This window comes from Corythoichthys intestinalis, chromosome 14 (genome assembly GCF_030265065.1).
Source record: "Corythoichthys intestinalis isolate RoL2023-P3 chromosome 14, ASM3026506v1, whole genome shotgun sequence".
Taxonomy (NCBI): domain Eukaryota; kingdom Metazoa; phylum Chordata; class Actinopteri; order Syngnathiformes; family Syngnathidae; genus Corythoichthys; species Corythoichthys intestinalis.
In genome coordinates, this window is record NC_080408.1 from 27,367,501 (window position 1) to 27,392,002 (window position 24,502).

Below are 24,502 nucleotides of genomic sequence, written 5' to 3' on the forward strand. Positions count from 1 at the left end.
GGGATGAGTTCCCGACGTCGTACCTGCATCAAATTCCAGCTCATCAGCAGTGTTTTTAAATCGATCCTAGGCGGCTTGCTGAGATATTGACCTGCTGCCATTTGACAGTTTGTATATCACTTCGTTGCATCATTGCCAAGTTTTTTTTCCCGTTTGTCTACCTCTCACCGCGGTTTTCCCTCGGTTTTTTTTTTTTTTTTTGATCCTGACCTACTGTGCACAAACTTTGTCAAAAAACAAAATGCTTTTATTTCCAAATTGAATACAAAAAGTTCAACAAAATCAAATACAATTAAGTGATTCTGAGAAATAAATCAATATAAAATAAAATGTATATGGCAGAAAACACAGACAAGACTGATATTGATTGATAGAACAATATGTCTATATGCTACCATAGCAGATTCATGGCGCATTAAGCCCCCAAACTATTTTTAATTTGCCCGTTTTACCCTGCAAACCCCCGTTTACTGACCCCGTTTTGTTTCAACCCAGCCATGAAAACCAGGTAAGTAATTGTATTCATTATTCAAAATGTCATTTTTAGCTTAGAATCATTAATTGATGTGTAATATTTTCTTAAAAAAAAAAAAAAACGACTTAAAAAAATTATTCACTCGCATATTTTAAACTTTTAAACAAATTACGTCACAATGAAAAACATGGCGTCTGTAAAAAAGGCACAGATATCTACCTCATAACTATCGCTAAATTGTATTTTTTTGTTACTGCCGTATTTTCCCCGATATGTGAGATGATAAATAATCGGTCCAAACAAAGAAAAATTTTTAAAAAAGAAAAGAAAAAAAAAAAAAACGTTTAAAAGGGCAAATATATGAAAAAGAACATCTCGACCACTCCTTGATGTCTGCGATTTCTGCATCGCGACCCTTGTTATATTACCATGTTTCACACATAAAATCCCCCCAAAAATCCAGCTGTGGCGAATCACAGCTGTGTCTTGACACTCAGTGATACATGCGACATGAGGTTTTGGATCGATACAAGGTAAGTATGCGATAATATCTCGTTAAAATCATGGCATCTGTAATTCTGCTCTCACGTGCTCTCACTTCCAGATAGGGTTTTGCTGTTTAAAAAACATTAAAAAACAAACAAACAAACAAAAAAAAAGCCCTCCTGTCCAAAATTTTTATTCCCCCTGAAAGATGAGATTCCAAGCTTTCCAATGATGTATCACACATGCATATCGGATTATTTTGAAATTTGGCCAAATTGGGGGTCTCAGAACGGAACTTTAAGTCACCTGCGTGTTTTCTGTCATATATTAACGAATAAAAGCAATATTGTAACAACAGAATATATTAGTGACTGCCCTCTGTATTTCCTCCAACTTTTTTTTTTTTTTTAGAAAACGCCACCTTTTTTGGCCACTGGCAACTTAAAAGCCCTAAATATAAATATTAATATAAAAAATTTGTTTAGAACAAACGCCTAACTCGCCAGGTTTCTGTGAGTAGGTTATTCTGTTTGATCTTTTGTCTTTGAATTTTACGACTTTTGCTTTAAGCAGAAAAATAGCTGAAACTGAGCTGAAACATTTAACATCAATCTTAAATACTGTATGTAAGTGAACTGTTATATACATTGAGATGCGACGTAGAGCCAAAATGGAGGTGGCAATTGCCAAACAAGAAGCTTATGATGATATACAGTGGGGAGAACAAGTATTTGATACACAGTCAATGGGAAAACCCATTGGCAGTATATCAAATACTTGTTCTCCCCACTGTATATGTCAGGGTGGACACGTGAGAAAGAGGGAAAGATCTCTAAAGTTTGGCCAGGCAGAGGGATTAAGATAGGATGGATAGAGATTGGGATGTGTAGTGGTGTCAGCAGTGTACTGGTTAGATGGAAGTATTACTGTAAGAATTTGATGAAAGAGAAAAATAAGAGGAGCTAGAGTGGAAGATTTAGTAGAATGTAGCAGTGATGAGCAAGGGTGAAGTTAGAATGGCACTAAATAGGGAATGGCAAAAGCAGTCAGTCTTGATGTTATTCCTATGGAGGTATGGAGGCATCTAGGAGAGGTGACTGTGGATTGTTTTGACCAAGTGGCAACTCTTAACAGACCATGGCGAAAGGCTAAGCTGCGACAACAAACACTGCTGTATTGAAATCTTCCCCCGAGTTAGGACCTGAGGAAGGGTCGTTTTCCAAAGAATCCACTTGTGCCGCTTCATCTCATTGGATGGATTTTCATGTTGATTGAAATACAACTGCAATCACCAATTTCATGATGGTATGATATAATATTGATTCTTTAGACAATGATACAATATTTAGCAATCTTACGCAATCTGCCATAATTCCGATTCATATTGATTTGATTGAAGAGCCTCGGATGGATTTAATACAATATTATGTACATAATTAACAATCAGTTCCCTTTAAGAACTAAAAGATACACATCCAATTATGTTTTAGAAAATGTTCTTTCTATTACATTTCAGATATCTGAAATAAAGATAAAACGTTACTAACTAAATGATAAATATAAAAGGTGACAATATATTTAGATGTTTTGATCCATTTTGATTGCGCTTAACCAATTCATACATCGATCCAGATCAATTAATTTTCATACCACTACTGTGTACTATTCAATGTGATAAATAGTGCCCCTGCGCCATCCACTGTAACCTGGCAATTTTTAAAGAGTGATCCTGCATCTGCAGTCTCTTTTCAAGGTTACCTAGTTTTTCCCAGATGGGGTTTTGCGTTTTTCCTTTTCCTTGATGGGATTTAGATCAGTAGGGGGGGGGTCATTATTTTTGCCTGTGAAGCCTTTAGAGAAATTGTTGTGATTAATGGTCCTATCAAAAATTGACTTGACTTCTGTAACACCATCTCGTCGGAGGGCACATTGAAATGCACACTAAAATCACATGTTTTGGTATGTTCGTGAAAGTCAGAGTACCCAAAGAAAAGCACATGGGAGAACAGGGGAAAAATTTAAAAGTTGATTATCTTCTCTGAGAGCAAAATATAATAGTCATTGTAATGGAGTTATACTTGTACAGCGCCTTTCCACCTGTGGAATTTAGAGAACACCTCAAGCAGTAAGAATATTGTATTCTTACTGGTATATAGAACCCAGTTTGTAGAAAATCAATTGAATTTTACCTAACCTCTCATGCAAAGAGTATCTCCTGTAATACCTTTATTCACAATAGCTATACTTAAGAGCGCCAAAGCAGGCATGCATAAAATGCCTACTCCCATTCTCTCTCTCTTTCTCCAGGATGAAAATGGAATGCTGCCGTGAGTGGCTAGGCAACAAGCAAGCATGACTCACTGCGAAGCGTTAACCCAATCACACACGTGCACACAAAGAGACACAGGCTCTTAATTTTTCTCTAAAATGAAAAAGCTTATGCGGTATAGCTGAGGTCAGAGTATTGCATATACTTATCCAAAAGCGCAATCAACCATACTACTACCTTTAACTCTGTATACTGGTTGCAATTTCAAATAGGTTTTACTCCTGGCGTAATTCCCACATTTAAATGAGCATCTCTTTCATATACTTGAACATCCCTAAGTGTAAAGTGAAATAGAAATGAATACCTCAGATATTACCAGTTCAACTTTCCACCATTTGCGCGATTTCATCTAATTATGTGTTTTTTTTCTTGTTGAGTGTCTCCTTCATGTTTAATATCCATCTTCAGTTTTAAGGGCCACTCAAAAAGATCCAATCCTATAATCAAATATTTAAAAAAAAAAAAAGAAAAAATCCCAAAACATAGTGACGTGATCAACCCAATTAACTGCTACACATTTCACTCATGAGTAAATAGGGAATATTTTAGGTAAAAAAAAAAAAAACAAAAGTTAAATATTTCCCTAAAACAGGATCACCTAAAGGGCTCATTGCAAAAGTTTGGCCTCACAGTAGAGGTCCAAGATAATAAATAATGTGATCTGCATATTATTTCTGTTATCCACATATTCAATATTAAATGTTGTTTTAATTATGACAGATGGTATCAAATCAAGGCCGGCCCGGCCTATACGCAGACTGTGCGGCTGCTTAGAGCCTCTGACCACTAGGGGGCCTCAATCTAACAACCTCATTTTATACGTTGTTAATAGAGCATTGTGAATAATGTGGCGCGCATTGTCGTTTATCTGTGCAAAAAATCCATTTTCTTGTCATTACAATCTGGCAACCTGGGGAGTGACGTTGAACCTGCTTTGCGATGATTGGTGCTCAAACTTGCTTGGAAAATAGATGCACGAATATGTTGAAGAGAATTTATCCTTCTGGAGCAGAGAAACGAAAGAAGAAAATCGGAGAAGAAAAGAAACAACAGTATCAAGGTAATGGAACATGTTATTGATGTTGTTGTTGTGCAAGACACTCCGACTCGAACGTTGTTGTCAGCTGAGCTTGTCAATATGTCGTACTGGTAAATGCCATTAACTGCAGGAGCTAATCAAGTAAAGCCGAGCAAATTGTCACCTGTCGGCATACCTGTCAAATTGTACGGTTTTGGCGTAATTTGTACAAGTGAGCACTGATTTTTAAATGTGTACGCCGTACGTTCAAAACCTGCACGTTTTTCGTGCATTACGTTTTTTTTTCCTCCGTTCGGATTTTGTCACCGTTTCAGCAACGAGACAATGTGCGTTACGATGCGTTACTCTGCGAGAATAGTCAGAGACACTGGGAGAGAAGAGTGTTGTGACGCTGTAGCACACGTGATGCTAGGCAAGGTGGCTCCAATATTTCCTGACTGTAGCCGACAGGCTACAATCTACGCCTAGATATCTCATGCATATAGAACTACATGCGAAATGACAGACTCAGTAGCGTTAGTAAACAGCTGCCATTTTAGAGCAGGAAACTCAGAAAGGCTCTGTTGTAGTAAACGTTCGAGCGAACCTAAGCAACTTTTTATCTAAAATACTCCAAAATGGGCAAAATCTTGACTTGAATCTATCTTTAAAATGATCAAACAGTTTTAAAACTTTAACATGTCGAAAGTAGACAGAAGGGAACTAATGCAAAAACGGGAGCAATTTTAACAGTTGATCCACAACATTAAACGATTTCCAAACATAGCAAAGGTTACTATGGTTTTTTTTTTTTTTTTTTTAAATGAAGAAAAACTTGAAAGGTAACACCAGTTACTTTGCCAAATAACTAATTACTCTTACATTCAGGTAACTGACTTACTAACTCAATTACTTTTTGGGAGAAGTAATTTGTAACTAATTTGAAAAAAAAAAAAAGCATAAGAAATGTTCCCTGGCTCAAAGATTGCCTCGGTAAGTTAATTTTATCAAGTGACCTTTTTAATTTATAATTGGACACAATAACGAACTACCTTCAAGTCAAACTGGATTGCGAGCTGAAGTGCCATGAAGTGCAGCCATCAAGACATGATAGAAATTGCCAAAAGTGCTACATACAATTATAACAAAAGTGACTCTTAAATTTTAGTAATCATGATGTAGCTGAAGAAATGGATTGTTCTTTGATTGCACCAGGTTATATGTTACAATATTACCAATAAATTCGTATTATTTTTTTAAAAAATTGAGTTTCATTGTTGTTTCATATTGCATGCTATATACAACGTTGTAAGATTAGTCACCAATTTGTAAGGGCATACGTCACTATTTGTAAGATTGCCAACGGCCTCGGGTTGACAGGTATGTGTTCGCAACTGCAAATGTATGGCTTCCGCTGATTGTAGTAAAACAAAATATTGGCATAATATGCATTTGGACTGGAGAGCGTAGATATAGTCATTTCTTTTATATCGGACATTATTATCAAGTAGTATGCCATGTATCAGCCTACGGTAAATCCACTTAATAAGTTGGGGTGAGAAGTTTTAAGTATGCAGTGCAACAAAATTTGATTAATATACAAAATTTGGACGTATGGGTTGGATTGCATGTATGGGTTTCACAGTACACTGACGAAATGGTGGGCGAAAAATATGGGCCCCTTGGCATTATTTTGCTTGGGGCCCCTAAATGGCCTGGGCCGGCCCTATATCTAATAGATCTACATTTCCTTCAGTAAGAACTAAAGACAATATACACATATTTAATCAGCAGAGTACATACATGTACTTGTTACCTGGTATTATCACTGACTGGCACCTTTACCGAATACATTTTGAATTGTTCCAAACCCAGAAAACAAGCAAACTACATTTTGGTGGCATCGGTGACTATTACGATTACAAATACAGTGGTACCTCTACATACAAAGTTAATTCGTTCCAGGACCTTGTTTGTAAGTCGAAATGGTCATATGTCGAGCAGGATTTCCCCATAAGAATACATTAAAATTCCATTCATTCGTTCCACAGTGCAAAAACCTACACTAAATCCTTAATAAATACTGCTGGTACCATTAAAAATGGCAATTACGCATAGCAAAACAAATAAATTATAGATAAAATCGGAATAATAAAATAATGAAAATAATGATAATTCCTGTAATAATGTAACGAATCGGGTTCTAATGTGACAGAATTTTTTTGCTGTAAGTGAACGCACTGCGTGGCTGACGTGACAGAGAGAGGGAGCGTTGGGGTTTAGAGTTACTTTCACTTTCAATGTTTTCTTGAGAACACCAAGTGCGGCCTAGAGTAAGCGTTTTGTGTTGGATATGTTCTGAAATAAATGATAAAAACCTGATGAAGCTACAGATTTCTTTGATGATGTTACCACAATAATAATTGTCAGCTTAACTTAGGACCATGGAAATGTATTGTTGGGCCAATTCCCAGATGCGCACCCCACGCTCATATTTTTCTATCATTTGCATCTTCATTTCAAAGCTAAGCGTCACCTTTTTCCTTGTTTCACCACCTGTACCAACCTTTTTGAAACCTGTGTTGATTTCTTCCACAAAAAAATCTGCCGTGCGTTCGTCTGCGTTGCTGTCATGTTGTTATATTTCGAGCATGTCGTGGAATGTAGATACAAATGGCGAGTCAAATTTTACGTCGGATGTCGAAAAGATCGTGTGTCGAAGCGATCCTATGTCGAGGTACCAATGGAGACTGGTTGAATAAAAAAAGTCATCTGCACACATCGGGAGTTGCTTTTGGGGGCTTTATGGAGATGTTTAAAAAAATATAAATGTAGTCTGCTTAGACTATCTTAAAATATACTTAAATAAGTAGGGAGTAAATGCAATGAGGGTCTCAACTTTAAACACTGATTGATCCATGAATTGTTATGTTATATAACCTACTTCATATACTGTACTGTATATAACACGGGAGCCGCAGAATAAAAGATGAGATGATCTTTGAGCCAATTCCAAAGGCAATGCTAATACAGTGATAAGGAAATGATTCCTTCCAAAGAAATCTTCTTTAGCGACCTGATGAAAATGCAAATTACAAATAGTCGAAATGGAATGGTTATAAATAAAAGATTTTATTCCTAGGTACCAAAAATAGTTTGAAGTAAAATGTTTGCATAATGATTGTAAATTGTTTTACTCAATGATCTTTATTCATAAGTGATACTGTCTAATACCGCTATAAAACATGAATTATCATTTGTCATCCCTTAATAGAGAAACATTTTTGTTTCCACATAATGTATTTGGGATGAGCACAGTAAGTTATCTTAAAGGTATCTTAAAAAAAGATTTCTCATTGAAAAAAAAAAATCAGCAAGTGCTCCTGGAACCAATAACAACACCTATTATAAATTACCATAATGTGAAACACTGTAGCACAAAGTGTTTAAGTATGCCAATCACACCTTTGTTGGACCCATTATAAAAGGATAAGGAGACTCCAAAAATTACTTCACTTACACGCGCATAGTGCATATATGCTGATACATGAAACGTATAAAAATAACTAAGAAAATAGGCACACACTTTTTATTGTTCAGCATGTCGCTGTCTCTCTCCTTTCTCCGTACAAGACTCAGACAAAGCCGGCTTTACTTCCTGGGTCAATTAAAGCTTGTTTCCATAATAACCATACCATAGCAGAGTAGGTAGACCAGTTATCCCCAACCTTTTTTGCACGACGGACTGGTGTGACTTGGACCTTGTTTTCACAGACTGGCAATGTGTGGCAGAAAATGTCAGTAATATAAAATAACACGACGGCGCTAGAAATGAATGTTAAGTGCAGAAAAACTGTAACTCACCATACACTGAATCAACCTTTTTTTAACAGCGGCCTCTCCTAAAACTTGACGACAAATATCCTTGGTGAGTTCTTCTCCAATCGTGAAGCATTTCTTGACTTTAGCAATACAGTTCACCAAAAGGTGTGATGCTCAGTGCATTCGCTTTTGTTGCCTCGTTTCTATCTTTTAGCCACATATTATCCAGAATGGCCTTGGTTGTAGGCTCCTCTTCTGGCTCAGCAGGTGGCTTATTCCTGTAAAAAAGCTGTCCAATGACATCGCCGCCCGAATCACGCGGCCAATAACAGATAACGTTACTGTTAACATTGACTGACGCTGGGCCGCAAACACTCCAGTAATGGCGGCCAACCACTAGAAGGTGACCTACACAAATCTCTACTCAGATTAGGATTGATGTGTCAAGAGGCACATCAAAAGCAGATCGCGGTCATTTATAAATGATTTATTTATTTCTCTGTGGTCCGGTAACAAATGCGCCACGGACCGGTACCTGTCCCTGACCCACCGGGGTAGACAACGTGTGCCGAGTAGGCAGGACAATCTGAGATACTCACATTCGATTGTCCAAAATTTTACTGGCATTTAGATAGGTATGACGACGTCTATTTTACCTGCTTCTGGGAAATATTGCTTTTTATTTACATTGTTATCCACTGTAATGCATTGGGAAAAGGAAATTCGGTATCTTCACTTTATTAAACAAGGCTCTTTTCGCTGGTATGCACATGATCATTTTTCTATACCTTTAAGTTGCGACCAGTCGTGGTTCTGTTGATTTAACAAGCACAATAGTGTGGGCTAAAGAAAACATGATGCCTTTTACGCTAATACTGATGAGCAGCTAATCCTTGAAGACTTCCACTCCATGGCACAAAGAGCACATTATTGTGAGGGAAATATAACTTCAGAACGTTTTTCAATGCTTCAACTGCAACACTACAGAATGCGTCAAGACTCGTATTCTTTAATTAAAGACATTTCTCGAAAACAATTTCCTGAGCATTCCAAGGAATGCAGACATTGTGAACATACTAAAAGGTTCCTGGAGCCTTGCTCAATCTAACAGCATCTTTTTCTGGCCATAGGACACAATGGTGTATGTGGTCAATGCAAAAAAGGAGGAGGAAGGCAGTACTGGCGTGTAGAAAATGAATATGTGAATGGCGGGGACTCACTCTGGCCTTGGAAGGATTGGAGGGGTCTGCTGTCTTGTTGTTCTGTATGGAAGACACCTGGGGAGACACCCACCCCCTGATCAAAAAATATCACAAATTCTATTGTAGGTATTTAGACTTTAGCATAGACTCCATAATGATTGACGGGTCAAATTCCACCTTCAATGCACAACACCTTTAAGTTTGGGGCCGCCCTATAGTCCGCATTAGTTATTCGCAGTCGGTCGCAGTCAACACATGCAGTGATCAAATGCCTGATTTAGGATTGAAAAAGTACGAAAGCTGTACCACATGCAAACAGGAAGGATTGTATCAGGAGTGATTTGTTCGAGGATTCAAGGTGATTATTATATTTTTCGTACCATGCATGCATTTTGAAACGCTGTGAAAAATATCAATGGGAGAATTTAACCGCTACAGACTAGGATCATTCTTTTACATATTTACTTAAAGTAAATGCAAACTGCCAATTTTTTTGTTTTTGCTTTTAACCAATAATCGAGACTCTTTTACGTCCAAATCTATAAAGAATTAAGGGATTTAAGCATTTATTCACAAGAATTTTCAACGGAAAAGTTTTGTTTACATATGGCAGCCGCTTCATTGAGTAATAGACTAGCATCGTACTTCGACATATTTAGGTAAAATAAATGCTAACTGCACGTTTTTGTTTGCTTTTAACGAAGATTCGAGGCTGTTTTACGTCCATATCTTCAAAGAATCCAGGGATTTAAGCATTTTTTCACAAGAATTTTCACCGGAAAAGCTCTGTTTACATAAGGCGGCCGCTAGCTACTTTTACTAACAGACTAGCATTGTACTTCGACATATTTACGTAAAATAAATGCTAACTGCACGTTTTTTTTTTAATTTTTAATTTTGACTAAGAACCGAGACTGTTTTACGTCCATATCTATAAAGAATTCAGGGATTTAAGCATTTATTCACAAGAATTTTCAACGAAAAAAGCTCTTTGTCTGTGATTTCACTCGGTCAGCTTTGACGACCTCGCCAACAATGCAGGCCCCCTATTTATCGGCCTCGCGCCCCGTGTCCCGTCAATAAATTATGGAGTCTATGACTGTAAGATGATTATCTTAATTTTGACAGCTTAGCCGTTTTCAAGCATTATCATCAAGTTATTCACCAGTCATGCCTGTTAACAACAAACACAACCTTCATACAGTATAACCACCTCTTGAGGACAAACCCATGTCCTGAAGATGTACTGAAGTAAAATGTCTACAAATAATCTACACAGAGTTATTGGGTTCTATTTTCCTTGAAGGCCTTGGTCAAGCATGAAAACCAGTACGTCTTAATTTGTGCCACTGCTATCCTTGCTGTATCTATTTTGGAATTTGGCAGACCTCTCTGCACCGAGCTGGGTGTTCTAGCAATAAGAAGTGTGTTTCCTTGAAAGCGCACGCCCTATATTACAGGCATCTGACAGTCGATCCCAATTCATGCCTCTTCTGACCCCGAGCAGCTTTTGGGGCTGGGTAACCAACATTGAACAAGGATTCAGTGGGTCTGAACACAGTGAAAAGACAGACAGACAGATACATGAGCTCCACAGACATGTGAAGTGTATTTCATGCGTCGAACCATCTGAATCAGGGTGTGGATGGTGTATTCAAATAGACATGAATAAGCAGGTGGAAAGTGGACTCCAAGTGTCTAACTGTCATGTCAAAGACTAGCAGCGCGATCCCAGTGTGCCGCATTTAAAGGGAAGGTAAAGGTGACTGCCATTTGGCTACAAATGGATCGGCAAATTATCATCCCATAAACAATGTAAAATACCCTCTTTCAAATGCAAATGCCTCCTTGCAACAAGGCGATAGTCTCAATTTGTGCAACTTATGAAAATAGAGCCCAATTACGAATATATTTGACACAAACGCATTCACGCATGTGCGCACGCACACGTTTCCCTTCCCACCATTTTGATACAAACTGAGCTTGGTTTAAGTGATTCCATAATATGGGAGGCTTTCTTACTTAGATAAAAAAGAATTTCCTGTTCTTCGATGTTGCTAGTATACTACATAGACATACAATATACACAGTACTTTGAAGATGGCATTTGAATATAGAATTTGAAAATGACATGACACTTTTTTCAAGGTCTCGATGTTTTTTCTCTCATCTCTTCTTTTTGTAGCCAAATTACTGTCTTTGCATTCGCAATGAGATACCCATCGGTGTCATCATCATAGCCCCAAGCACAGCTGACAAAATGTCAGCTCAACTCATGGTACAAGTTGCTAGAGTGTGGTCCTCTTTATTGACCTTGAAGTACAAGGCATGTGTATTTTACGTGACCAAATTAATCTTTTGTGAGTAAATGTCAAAATATAAAAAAATATATATATAATATATATAGTCCCTAACAAAAGTCTTGTCGCTTATCCATTTTGTAGAAACAATTGCTAATAACCTGACTTTTAATTATTCAATTGGTTTCAGAAATGGCTCATATGAAAACTAAGACCCTCCCAAATGATGTTGAATGTACAAAAATATATTTGTTTCACTGAAAAAAGATTTATCATTTAATGAAGATGTAAAGGTCAAATTTTGGCAAGACAAAAGTTTTGTTGCCTACAGAAAGTAGTGTGAAAAATGAACATAAAATTCCACCCTGCAGATCTCTCGCACACCCCCAAACTGGATGTAACCCCAGACTATGATTTTGCCACCACCAAACGTCACTGTTTTGTGGCAAAAGGTGGATTTTTCAGATGAATCTTCCATTGAATTACACCACAGTCGGCGCAAATATTGCAGGAGACCAACTGGAGCCCGAATAGATCCAAGATTCACTCAGAAAAAAGTAAAGTTTGGTGGTGGCAAAATCATGGTCTGGAGTTACATCCAGTAAGGGGGTGTGCGAGAGATCTGCAGGGTGGAAGGCAACATAAATAGTCTGAAATGTCCACAAATCTTAGCTGCCTTTTTCATTCCTAACTATAGAAAGGGACAGATTCTGCAGCAGGATGGTGCTCCATCGCATACTTCAATCTCTACCTCAAAGTTCCTCAAGGCAAAGAAGATCAAGATCCTCCAGGACTGGCCAGCCCAGTCACCAGACATGAACATCATTGAGCATGTCTGGGGTAGGATGAAAGAGGAAGCATGGAAGACGAAACCCAAGAATGTTGATGAACTCTGGGAGTCATGCAAGACTCCTTTCTTTGATGTTCCTGATGACTTGTATGAATCCTTGCCGGACCGCATGGATGCAGTCCTTCAAGCCCATGGAAGTCATACAAAATATTAAATTTGGATCTCACAACACGACTACTTAATTCGCTTATGTTATGTAACATATTTTTCGATTTGAAGTACATTTTTTATTCAATTTTCACACTACTTTCTGTAGGCGACAAAACTTTTGTCTTGCCAAAATTGGACTTTTATGTCTTCACTAAATGATAAATCTTTTTTCAGTGAAACAAATATTTTTGTACATTCAACATCATTTGGGAGGGTCTTAGCTTTCATATGAGCCATTTCTGAAACCAACTGAATAATTAAAAGTCAGGTTATTAGCAATTGTTTCTGCAAAATGGAGAAGCGACGAGACTTTTGTCAGGGACTGTATATATATAAAAATCATTACAGTGATATTTCCAAACATTTCTATCAGTAAAATAACCAATGCAAAAATTGAAATAGTTGTAAAAGCCACGCTGCTACATTACAAACACAAATTGAGTCAAAGTTCTTGTTAGTGAAGATGAAAGAGGTAAATAAACCAGTGAGGCTATGTTGAAAGCAACACACAGCATGAGGATACATAATAGAACAAGACAAATCAGCATCATTAAAAACTCAATGAGCCAGGGCAACAAATGGTGATGCAGGGAGTGAGTGATGTGTTGTAGTGTGTATTTCATATGGCTTCACTTTGGTGGGTGAAAATAAGAAAAGCGTAACGGAGAAGGAATTCTACTGATTAGAGAGTAGTACCAAGAGCAAAAAGAAAATAGGACATATTCTTCAAGCCCTCCTGCTAACAGGCTGTGACGAGTTATTTATGCATCTTCAAAAATTCTACTCTAAACAGCTTGGGAAAACAGGAAGTAGGATCAAGAAGGTTCAGCTCTAACCGAGGAATGAAAAATTACATTAAATGCAAACTGATGTGACACCAACATACTGAATCTGTTTACTTGAAAAATTTGGCACATAATCAATATAATAGAAATAACTTTATTAAATAAAGTATTAAAATAATTTGATTTTTAATAACTTTAATTTACACCAAATTATGCAGGTTCCCCAGTTTCTCACTCATTAAAATAACTGCATTCATGTGTTTTATATATTTTATCACAATAGTTTCAAATTTTGAAAGAGTTAATTTTGTTTCATGCTTGTAACTTAAATCGATATTTAACATTATCATTTTGTTTTTCTGGAGCAATGTTAATATAAGTTCATAATAACAATAATTGGGGGAATTTTCTGCTTTGTGCAGAAAACCTAATCCTTAAAGATAAGGTCATCCTGTACACATTTTATAATTACATACAGATAAATGGAATACTGAACTAAAATCAGAAATTACTAATGTCTCAGGTATTATCTAACATTGAACAATAAGTACTGTACAAACAACAGCCGTAATCAATTCTGGGTAAATGCATGTTAAAACTTGATGAGCGGGATCCGTATTTGGCATTGTAATAAAGAAAAAAATACTCATATGTTCCCAAGACACAACACAAAACAAGGTGTGCATGAAGCACGTTCACAGAGAAAAAGGGTGCCACTTTGTCAATGTAAATATAGCATACACGTATAGAAACCGAGTAAAAGTGTCACTGAAGGTGTGATACTGTACGGTGCAACGTGCAGGATGATGGCTGGAACTGTGCAAATCAGAGCTCAAGATTGAGGACGCCACAGTGAACTAATATTACAATTAAAGTGTGTACGGCACCTAAAATGAAATCTTAAATGCATCATTATTTGAATTAAAATCCTATATTGACACAATTCAATGATATACAAAAAAAAAGGACATAGCGCGGATGATGAGAAATTCGTCCTTAAATCTGTCATTTAGCTCCTCCTGTCATCATAGAACTCTGGCGCCTCTATCTTGGTGACCATGTTACTGGAGTAACGAAGCGGATTCAGCATTGGGTCAGATGGATGAAGTAGTTTTCTTAGTGATTCAGGTGCAGATCTATCCGGCGATTTTATCGATATAGGGAAAGCTGGGACATACAGCCTTATATAGTATGTATGAGTCACATTTGGAGTAGGAGGAGTAAGATTCAGAACGAAAAAACGGCGACAGAGAGTATTTTCATGACAAATAACAGTCTTGTGCTAAATGGAATATGAAAAACGCATTTATTTAGTATGACGGCTAAATTACTGCAAATTGGTCAAAACTCCCATAAAAGTTATGAACAGAATCGTTGACAAAGGGCAAACTCGGGTGACTCAAACCCTCACTGGGAACGAAACCGACTTACTGCTGCCACTACAGACCAAACTCTGACACCAGTCGTGCAAGGATCGAACAGCCTTTACCAGGGGGCTCGGCCCCCTGTACTCCCACCCCACACAGGACTCCCTGAGGGACACAGTCGAACACCTTCTCAAAATCCACAAATCATATGTATACAGGTTGGGCAAACTCCCACTGTTCCACGGCCGAGACAAAAACCATACTGTTCTTCCTGAATCCAAGATTCGACTTCCCGATGGACCCTCCTAGCCAGCACCCCTGAATAGACTTTACCTGAGAAGTGTGATTCCTCGATAGTTGGAACACACCCTCCAGTCCCCTTCACCACCCCGGTCTGCCAATCCAGAAGCACTGTCCACGCGATGTTGTAGAGGCATGTCAGCAACGACAGACCCACAACATCCAGAGCCTTTAGGAACTACGGGGGCATCTCATCCACCCCCGGGGCCTTGCCTTGTCTAAGCGACTTCGACCTCAGAGATAGGGGAGCCCACCTCGGAGTCCCCAGACTCTGCTTCCTTGAAGGCATGTGGGTGGAATTGAAGAGGTCTTCAAAGTATTCTCCCCGCCCACTCATGATGTCCCGAGTCGAGGTCAGCAGGATCCCATCTCCACTATACAGTGTTAAAGGTGCACTGCAAAGCTCTCCTGCGACGCCGGTTGGTGGACCAGAATTGCCTCAAAGCCATCTGGAAGTCATTTTCCATGGCTTCGCCAAACTCCTCCCATGTTACGACTGCATCTCCAATCAGCAGCCTAAACAATGGAGGCACGGAACATGGCCCACTCGTAATCAATGTCCCCCACCTCCTCCAGGATAAGGGAGATGTTCTGCCGGAGATGGGTGTTGAAGCTCTTTCTGACATGGGATTCTGCTAGATGATCCCAGCAGACACTCACAATACATTTAGGTCCGCCAGGTCTGGCCAGCATCTTTCCCCACCATCGGAACAAACACACCACCAGGTGGTGATCAGTTGATATCTCCAGGAGCCAGGCCTAAAGGTGGGGCTCGAAGGCGAGTATCTGATGGCCGGGCCAGTATCCATGGGGCCCAGCCGGGCCAACTCAAAGGAAACATGGGCCCCCCTTCCCATTGGCTCACCACCTGTGGGAAGGGCCAAAGGGGTCAGGCGCGTAGTGAGTTGGACGGCAGCCAAAGGCGGGGGCTTTGGCGGTGCGACCCCCAGCTATGGAGCTCCTGGGACATGGAATGTTACTTCTCTGGAAGGAAGTAGCCTGAGCTTGTGTGTGAAACTAAAAGCTTTCGAACATGGAAAATCACATGAAAATGTTTACTGGCCCGAATCGGTGGTCTCCCATGGTGATGGGAGTCCTTGCTGACACCGAACAGCATCCGGCGGCGAGTTAGCACCCAACTTGGTTGTTACACATGGCAGAGGGCGTGTTCACCGACACCTGCCGGCATCCGGCAGTAAGCGAGCACACAACTTGGTAGCCACTCATGGTGGCAGGAGGAGTGAAAACTGTGCAAACTTTAAAGAACTTCTACAAAGGTTTAAGGTAAAGTGTTCCTCCACTGACGAAACATCTGACGTCTTTCTCAATCCGAGACTCTGGACGGAGCTCACTCATTTTCATGGAACGGGATTCAAAAAGTTGAATAAACATATTGATTGCGTTGGCACACAGCCAACCGCTCTATTTCATTGAAGAGCATAAAATAAAGCGTATAATATGAAGTAAACATTTTTTTTCACGCAATATACACTTTAAGACTTTAAGTAACATGAGAAAGATTGCAAATCTGACTGGACTTTAGATTTTGTAAATTGAAACTAAATTCAGGCATACAGAGGATGTGCTAATCTATGATATTGTACTGTATTTTAACCCCATAGTGCCGTTATATATGGCGAATTAGTGATCATGTTAAGTTTAGGGCTGTTAAACGATTAAAATTTTTAATCGAGTTAATCACAGCTTAAAAATTAATTAATCGTAATTAATCGCAATTCAAACCATCTCTAAAATATGCCATATTTTTCCGTAAATTATTGTTGGAATGGAAAGATAAGACACAAGACGGATATCTACATTCAACATACTGTACATAAGTACTGTATTTGTTTATTATAACAATAAATCAACAAGATGGCATTAACATTACTAACATTATGTTAAAGCGATCCATGGATAGAAAGACTTGCAGTTCTTAAAAGACAAATGTTAGTAGAAGTTATAGAAATTTTATATTAAAACCCCTCTTAATGTTTTCGTTTTAATAACATTTGTAAAATTTTCAAAGAAACAATAAACTAGTAGCTCGCCATTGTCGATGTCAATAATTACACAAAGCTCATGGTGCTGAAACCTATAAAATCAGTCGCACCCAAGCGCCAGCAGAGGGGGACAAAACACCAAAGCTCTTTCCTAGTTAAGTTGTCACATAATCTTCATATATATAAAATAGGGCTGTCACAATTATCGTGTTACGGCCGGTAATTATTATTTTTAATTAATCACATTAAAATATTTGACGCATGTAACGCACATGCCCCTCTCAAACAGATTAAAATGACAGCACAGTGAAATGTCCACTTGTTACTTGTGTTTTTTGGTGTTTTGTTGCCCTCTGCTGGCGCTTGGGTGCAACTGATTTTATGGGTTTCAGCACCCATCAGCATTGTGTAATTATTGACATCAACAATGGCGAGCGGCTAGTTTATTTTTTGTTTGAAAATTTAAAAAATTTTATTAAAACGAAAACATTATGAGGGGTTTTAATATAAAATTTCTATAACTTGTACTAACATTTATATTTTAAGAACTACAAGTCTTTCTATCCATGGATTGCTTTAACAGAATGTTAATAATGTTAATGCCATCTTGTTAATTTATTTTGATAATAAACAAATACAGTACTTATGTACCGTATGTTGAATGTATATATCCGTCTTGTGTCTTATCTTTCCATTCCAACAATAATTTACAGAAAAATATGGCATATTTTATAGGTGGTTTGAATTGCGATTAATTACAATTAATTAATTTTTAAGCTGTAATTAACTTGATTAAAAATTTTAATCGTTTGACAGCCCTAATATTAAAAAAATGTCTTATAATTCCTACAATTAGTTTGAAGATGCCAAGCTATAGTCTATAGAAGTGCATAACACACATTAGCAAAGAGATTTCCCGTCTAAACAATATTAGTAATTTTCGACCCAATGAGGATCCTTTGATTACAAATTTGTGAACAAATCATTGTCTCACAAAAAAATTGAGCACCTATGTTGATCTTACCTTCCCTCCGCCAGGCTGGTACTTAATGTTGTCGGTGGACCCAATCTTGGAACGGACATTCTTCAGGTCTGGTGTTGGGGCATTGATGGGCCGGAGGGTACGAGGAGCACGGGGCACTGCTGGCTTCTTTTCCAGAGCGCTTTGCTTAGGGACAGGAGGCTTGGTTATGACCCGACGGCGTTGTGCGGGAACTGCTTCACCATTGGTTGTGTTAGACGGAATTGTTGGAGAGGTGGTGGAGGTTGGACGTGGACGGGCTACAAAGACACGTATATAATGATGTATTGATCCATTTTGGTTCCATTTGAAACCAGTAACTGATTATTCACATGATATTTATATCGATATTAATAAAAACGTACTATTGTTGTGGTCACTTATCTGGTTTTGTAGTAGTACGCGTTGATTTTCTTACCAATAGGTTTGGTTTTCTTAGTCTCCCCGGACTTGTTGTCACTCTTGTCATTCTTGGTTGCTGTAAGAAGGAAAGAGCAAACCATTGTCACAGATTCACAGCAAAATCTTGACAAAGGGTAATGTTTGAGAATATTGTGGGCTTCTAGGGTCGAATGTGATATGGACTTTTGTTATGTTTTAAGATGTTTTTGTCTCCCGAGCATCGGTTTATGCAAAAGGGCTTCGTTAGGACAGCTCTAGTCTGGGTTTTGGTGAGGAAACAGTTATTCATGATCCAAGTTAAGGCTCAACCCCAGCACAAATGGAAATTGTTTTTTGTTTTAATGTAAAACAATCATTAAGATTCCTTGCAGAGAAGCCACTATCTATTAATGAGTAGTTTGGCTCAACAGCAGTGTTGTTAATCTTGAATGAATGAATGAATTTATTGTCATTGTCATCTTACTTTAAAAAAGTAATTAATTATAGTTACAAATTACTTCTCCCAAAAAGTAATTGCGTTAGTAACTCAGTTACCTGAATGTAAGAGTAATTAGTTACTTGGCAAAGTAACTGATGATAATTTTCATGGTCCCCCCCCCCCCCCCCCCCAAAAAAAAAAAAAAAAAAAAAAAAAAAAAAAACTTAGGTCACACTATGTGAAGTGTAAAAGGTTTTTGGGACAATTGGCCCTAGCCCAATTCTTTACTCTAATTTACACTTTACCCTGAATCAACCATTAACAGTTGTTAAAATTGCTCCCATTTCATGAGTTCCCTTCTGTCTACTTTTGACATGTGGAAGTTTTAAAACTGTTTCATCATTTAAAGATAGATTCAAGTCAAGATTTAGCCGATTTAAGAGTATTTTAGATAAAAAGTTTAGGTTCGCTAGGAAGGTTCTCTACAACAGAGCCTTCCTATGAAGTCTACTGCTTTAAGATGGCGGCTGTTTACTAACGCATCTAGTTCCTATACTGTACATGTTGCTAACGCCCCCATGTCTGTCATTTCGCATCTAGTTCTATATATATATGTGATAGCTACCATGTCTACCATATCTACCATATCATGTGGGCGTAGTTTGCAGGCTATCGGCTACAGTCAGGTATTATTGGAGCCACCTAGCAACGCGTTTGCTCGGCGTCACAACTTTTTTGCCTCCTCCCCACACCTGCTCTGCTCCGTCATCTCGGTGAGTCCGTCTCCCTCAGACTTTTATCGCGTCATTCAACCAATATAGCAACGCATAGTAACGCACGCCTTTCCATCCTCAGTAACAGTAACGGCGTTGCCAAGATGAGAAAATTAATTAGATTACTCACTACTGACAAGAATAACCCCGTTACTAACGCCGTTATTAACAACACTGCTCAACAGACAAAGGAGACCATGTTTTTTTAACATATTGATGCAAAAGTATATAGCAAAAGTGCACTATAGACTGGAAGAGACTGGAACATCTAACATTATAATTTTTTTCTTGATCATCAACTGTGAGTGCTTTTATTTACCCATGGTTTTGGTCCCAGTAGGAGCAGAGGAATTGTTCTTATTGGCAACTGAACGGGATGTGGGAGTAGCCTTTTGAACAGCTGGGCGTTTCTCTGCTGCTCCACTTTCTGGAGTCTGAAAACGAAACCAAAATAACTGTAAATTTGGGTGTAAAAGCAGCTATGTGCGCTTCTGTATTTTCAAAGGTCAGCCGTCTGTGCAGAAGGATGGTACAGAGACAAAGTTAACTGACTGGAGCAGTTAAAAGTAATTCAAGTGGCAAGCTAAATGTGCTTCCAAGTTCCATGTTTGCAGACAAACTCATGTACTCCTTGAGCAAAGAAAACCTTCAATAGCCAAAGAAATACTTGAAGAGTATTTTTTATCTCATAATGGTAGATGCAGTTTTACAAAAGAATAATAGGCAGTGAGATTTGATGTTACAGCGAGTACTCCAATTTTCCCCTCAAAATTATACACATAAAACACCATAATGACAATACATTTTTATGAAGATTTTTGCAAATATTGATGTTAGAAAAACAACAACTAATAAATTATAATGATGCTCCAATGGCTCTAACACTGATCAGTATGAGCCAATTTCTGTCTGATTTATGATCACCAATCCACGGCGTTTTTGTCGATCAAAATACCTCAATTGGCACAATGTACAGCGATGTATTCACTCGTGCAATTTGGATCCATTCACCATGAAATTCTGGATTGTATTGCTCCATTGCATGGTGGGGCTACATTTGTATGTACTCGTTCGCCGATGCGTATGGCACAACTATGATGTATACTCTTCTGATAGGAACCCTGATGTGGGCGAGGATGATGACATTAAACTCCCCACCCTCTCGCCTTAGCTCATGAAGCCCTTTTCACAGCTGCTATAAACTCCCATTCCTCCATAAAATGAGAAATGTCGTAGTTTCCTTGCGAAAAATGAAAAAAAAAAAAAAAAAATTATCGTGCATTAGATGAAAGCGGTCCTACTTCCTTAGCTACGTCAGCATGACTGGAGCGCTGGTTCTACTGTCTTGCGCATTGTTACCGGACCCTTTCACACTTGGATATATGTGAGACATCGTCACCCCACCGGTTTTGAATTCTTTTTTTTTTTTTTTTAATTGGTTAAGGTTATTCTTTTAAGTTCCACTACCAGCACACATTATTTGAAAAAAATAAAATAAAATAACTTCTGTTAATTCATCCATGTGATCGTTATCGTGATTGGCAGATCTTACTCATAGATCGGAAAAACCTTGTTTGGAGCATCCCTAATTTCTACATCTTGGTTGGTGTGAAATGTGAATTTTCTGTTGGTGCCTTGTCATAGTTACACATCTTTACAAAGATCTCAAAATGGCTGAACACTGTTCCTCCCAATACAACTTGGTTTATTTTAAAAGGTGCTGCAAAGTCACACATGCAACAATTCCGTTTGTATATTAGGTATTGAATTATGGAATGAAGCTGTAACATTGTGAAGTGCTGCCTTACAAATGCTTTAGTGATGCACTGTAAATCTTACAACACTCATGATATTTTTTTCTTTCTTACTTTTGCAGATCCAGGTGCCACTGGTGGCTTCTTGGCAGCAGTGGGCGTTGCCGCCTTAGGCAGAGGGCTTTTTTTATTAGCTGGGGTCGTAGTTGGGGAAGGGTGTTTGGCTGAAGTGGTTTCGCCATTGGTATGAAGGGTGGATGGGCGAGATTTGGATGAGTTTGTTTTGGTGGAAACCACCTCAGTCTAATGATTTGATTAAGATGATCCACAAAAAAATAATATTAAATTATAGAGAAAAAAACATGGGGAAGAAGAAAAAAAAAAAAAGGTTTGGATTAAATAAAACAGGGAGAGAAAAAGAACAAGCAGAAGTTGAGTTTGCAATGTCATAGCACAGCTAGCACATTATAACTATAACAGTTCATTCATCCTCTATACTACTTATTCCCAATAGGGTTGTTCTTGGCTGGAGCTTATCCCAGCTGGCATTTAAGAAAGACTTTTAAGCAGACCCTGGACGCACTGAGGGAGCACATTAAATGGAACAAGCAGTCACACACATATTCACACCTATGGGCAATTTAGATTATTCAATGAACCTACTGTGAATGTTTTTGAAATATAGGAAAACTGGCACAAAAAGAAAATATAAAAACTTAACATAATCAATATTTGAACCCCAAACCTTTCAAACATCTGTCTATTTCAAGATCTGACACACTAGTATGTTTGTTATGTTTGCGTAAGATCCACCTTGCTCTTGTTGTCCGGGCTTGGCATAGTCTTGTTTCCATTGCCTGTTGGAGACTTGGCCACTCCTTTTCCTAATTTCTCATCCTTCTTCTCAATCGGCTTCTTTTCCTCTTCTTTCTTATCTTCTTTGTTGGTCTTCTCTGGCTTGTCCGTCTTCTCTGTCTTCTCACTGATCTTGTTATTTTTCTCAGCATTCATCTTGTCAGTCTTTTCCTCATCTTTGAGAATCTTCTCAGGCTTCAGGTTCTTGTCAGGACAGATGTCTTTGTTCTGTTTCTCTGTTATCTCCTTCTTGTCAAAGGCTTCCATCTTTTCTGTTTTGCCGGACAGGATGTCTGTCTTCGCCTGCTTGTCCTTGTCAACTTTCACTGGGAGAGTAAGAACAATAAAATTAGTGACAGCCTATTTTACTCAATCTCTGAAGACAGAATTGACACACACATAAAATAGCTATTCCCGATATTAGGAAAGAAAAAAAATATATATTCTTAGAGGTCACTAATTGGCCCTGTCAAAGAAGAGATAATGGAAGGTATGGTTATGGTCACTGTGATAAAAATATAATTTCCATTTAAGTTTTATTTTCATATGATGGAATTAGTACCCGCTGTTACAACAAAACAAAAGTTGGTTAGTTTAAACTTTATCTCTTAATTAGGTCAACCTAATCAGACAAAATCAGACACGGGCTTTGCTGATGAACATCGATCACTGTTACATGTGTGGTCAGGCAGCAATTGATCACCTAATTAAAGAGCTATTTTTTCCAAGTACAATTCTCAGATGAGCTGATGCCACTGGCCATTGTAAGTTTTCCTGTCAAAATTAGTGTTGTACTAAAGTAAAAGAAGCTGTACAGCTCACGATAATTAATTATAAAGTAGTATTTAGTACAGAATTATCATATAAGCCATGGAAATATGTATTTTATCTTAACAATATGATTAATCATGATTAAAATGTGTAATCATCCCATCCCAATTTTTAATCTGAAGGGGCTTCTGTCCAAACAATACATGGAATAAACTATCTATCCTTAACAAAAAATCAATCAGGATGCTGCAGCTAATCAAGAATGTGGCTACCAGAGTCCAAATATTATATATAAATAATCCTGTAATGGAACAATACTGTAAATTTAATACATTAACTATTTTCAGTCCTGTCCTGCTCATTTAGTTTTTGGGTGAGCTGGAGCCTAAGGACGTAGTGACACCGCATACCAGGAAATGCTATAGTTCGCTTTCTGTGGTCCGCACCAAAATACATTTAGTCCGGACTTTTTTCATGCGGTTCCTTTTTACATAGCAATTTGAGCAAGCGACTCAGGATATGATAACAAACCTCCTCATTTGCAAAAATCGTTCAATAATTGGCCAAAACAGTCTGTGTGGGGTAACACAGTAAAACAAGGAAATAAACAATCACAGAAGCTTCAGAGTACTACAAACAAGCTCATAATGATTTGTTTCCTCCAATAGAGTACCGCACGAATGCTATTTTTACACCTGGACGTCGCCATTTTAACCGGAAGTGGGTCAACATAGACAAACCCTTGCATACAACTCGTTTTTTCACTCATTTTTTTTTTGCCGGTAATCTTTCAAAAAAGAACATGCCGGGTAAACACTGCTGCTATGGAACTTGTAGAACCGACTCTAGACATCACAACATATGAAGGATGTTTTCTTCATACGTTTCCCGAAGCCAAAAACTCAAAAGACCAGTTTTACGCCAGCAAGGTGAAGCCATTCACATTCAAATGCAGTAAACATTTTGTTGAAGGCCATGGTCCTACAGAGTACGAAGAGGTAAGCCATTTTGATATTTTTACTTATTTTTAGCGTGGCGTTTTGCCGTGCTGCTTCTGTCTGACAATGAATGACCTGAACAAAATTAAAATGGTATCTGACTGCCACTGTTGTTACCTTTTCTGTTGTAAAAGAAGCAACTTTAGTAAGGGGGAAGTGTAAATAAATTATAGAATTAAGATTTGTTATTAATGAAAAAATTAAAAGTGTTCGTTGGCTGTCACTGAGTAGCATTTGCGATTGCTACTCTAAAATAGCAATGTAAATTACCCCCAACAACGGTCAGAGACGTAAGACAACCAGAGGATCTAATATATAAGAAAGACAGGGCATATGGTGGTAAAGGATAGATTTTTGAAACAAGAGAATGTCATTGTCAGTGGCTTAAGGCAATGCACACAAGGAAAAAGGTGTCGATAAAAA

At 38.2% G+C, this 24,502-nt stretch overlaps 1 protein-coding gene across 4 annotated transcripts in view; it reads right to left on the bottom strand.

Moving 5' to 3' along the window:
- Positions 1-24,502, bottom strand: part of LOC130929626 (microtubule-associated protein 4-like) — a 94,067-nt gene that overhangs the window by 16,953 nt on the left and 52,612 nt on the right. For 3 of the 4 annotated variants that reach the window (XM_057856951.1, XM_057856948.1, XM_057856950.1), the window contains 6 exons: positions 22,269-22,636; positions 21,570-21,758; positions 20,021-20,135; positions 18,527-18,586; positions 18,112-18,368; positions 9,351-9,407 (listed from right to left, as the gene is read on the bottom strand). In XM_057856951.1, coding sequence (XP_057712934.1) covers positions 9,351-9,407; positions 18,112-18,368; positions 18,527-18,586; positions 20,021-20,135; positions 21,570-21,758; positions 22,269-22,636 — 1,046 coding nt within the window. The remainder of the gene's footprint in view (positions 1-9,350; positions 9,408-18,111; positions 18,369-18,526; positions 18,587-20,020; positions 20,136-21,569; positions 21,759-22,268; positions 22,637-24,502) is intronic. The other variant, XM_057856949.1, reaches the window with a different exon arrangement.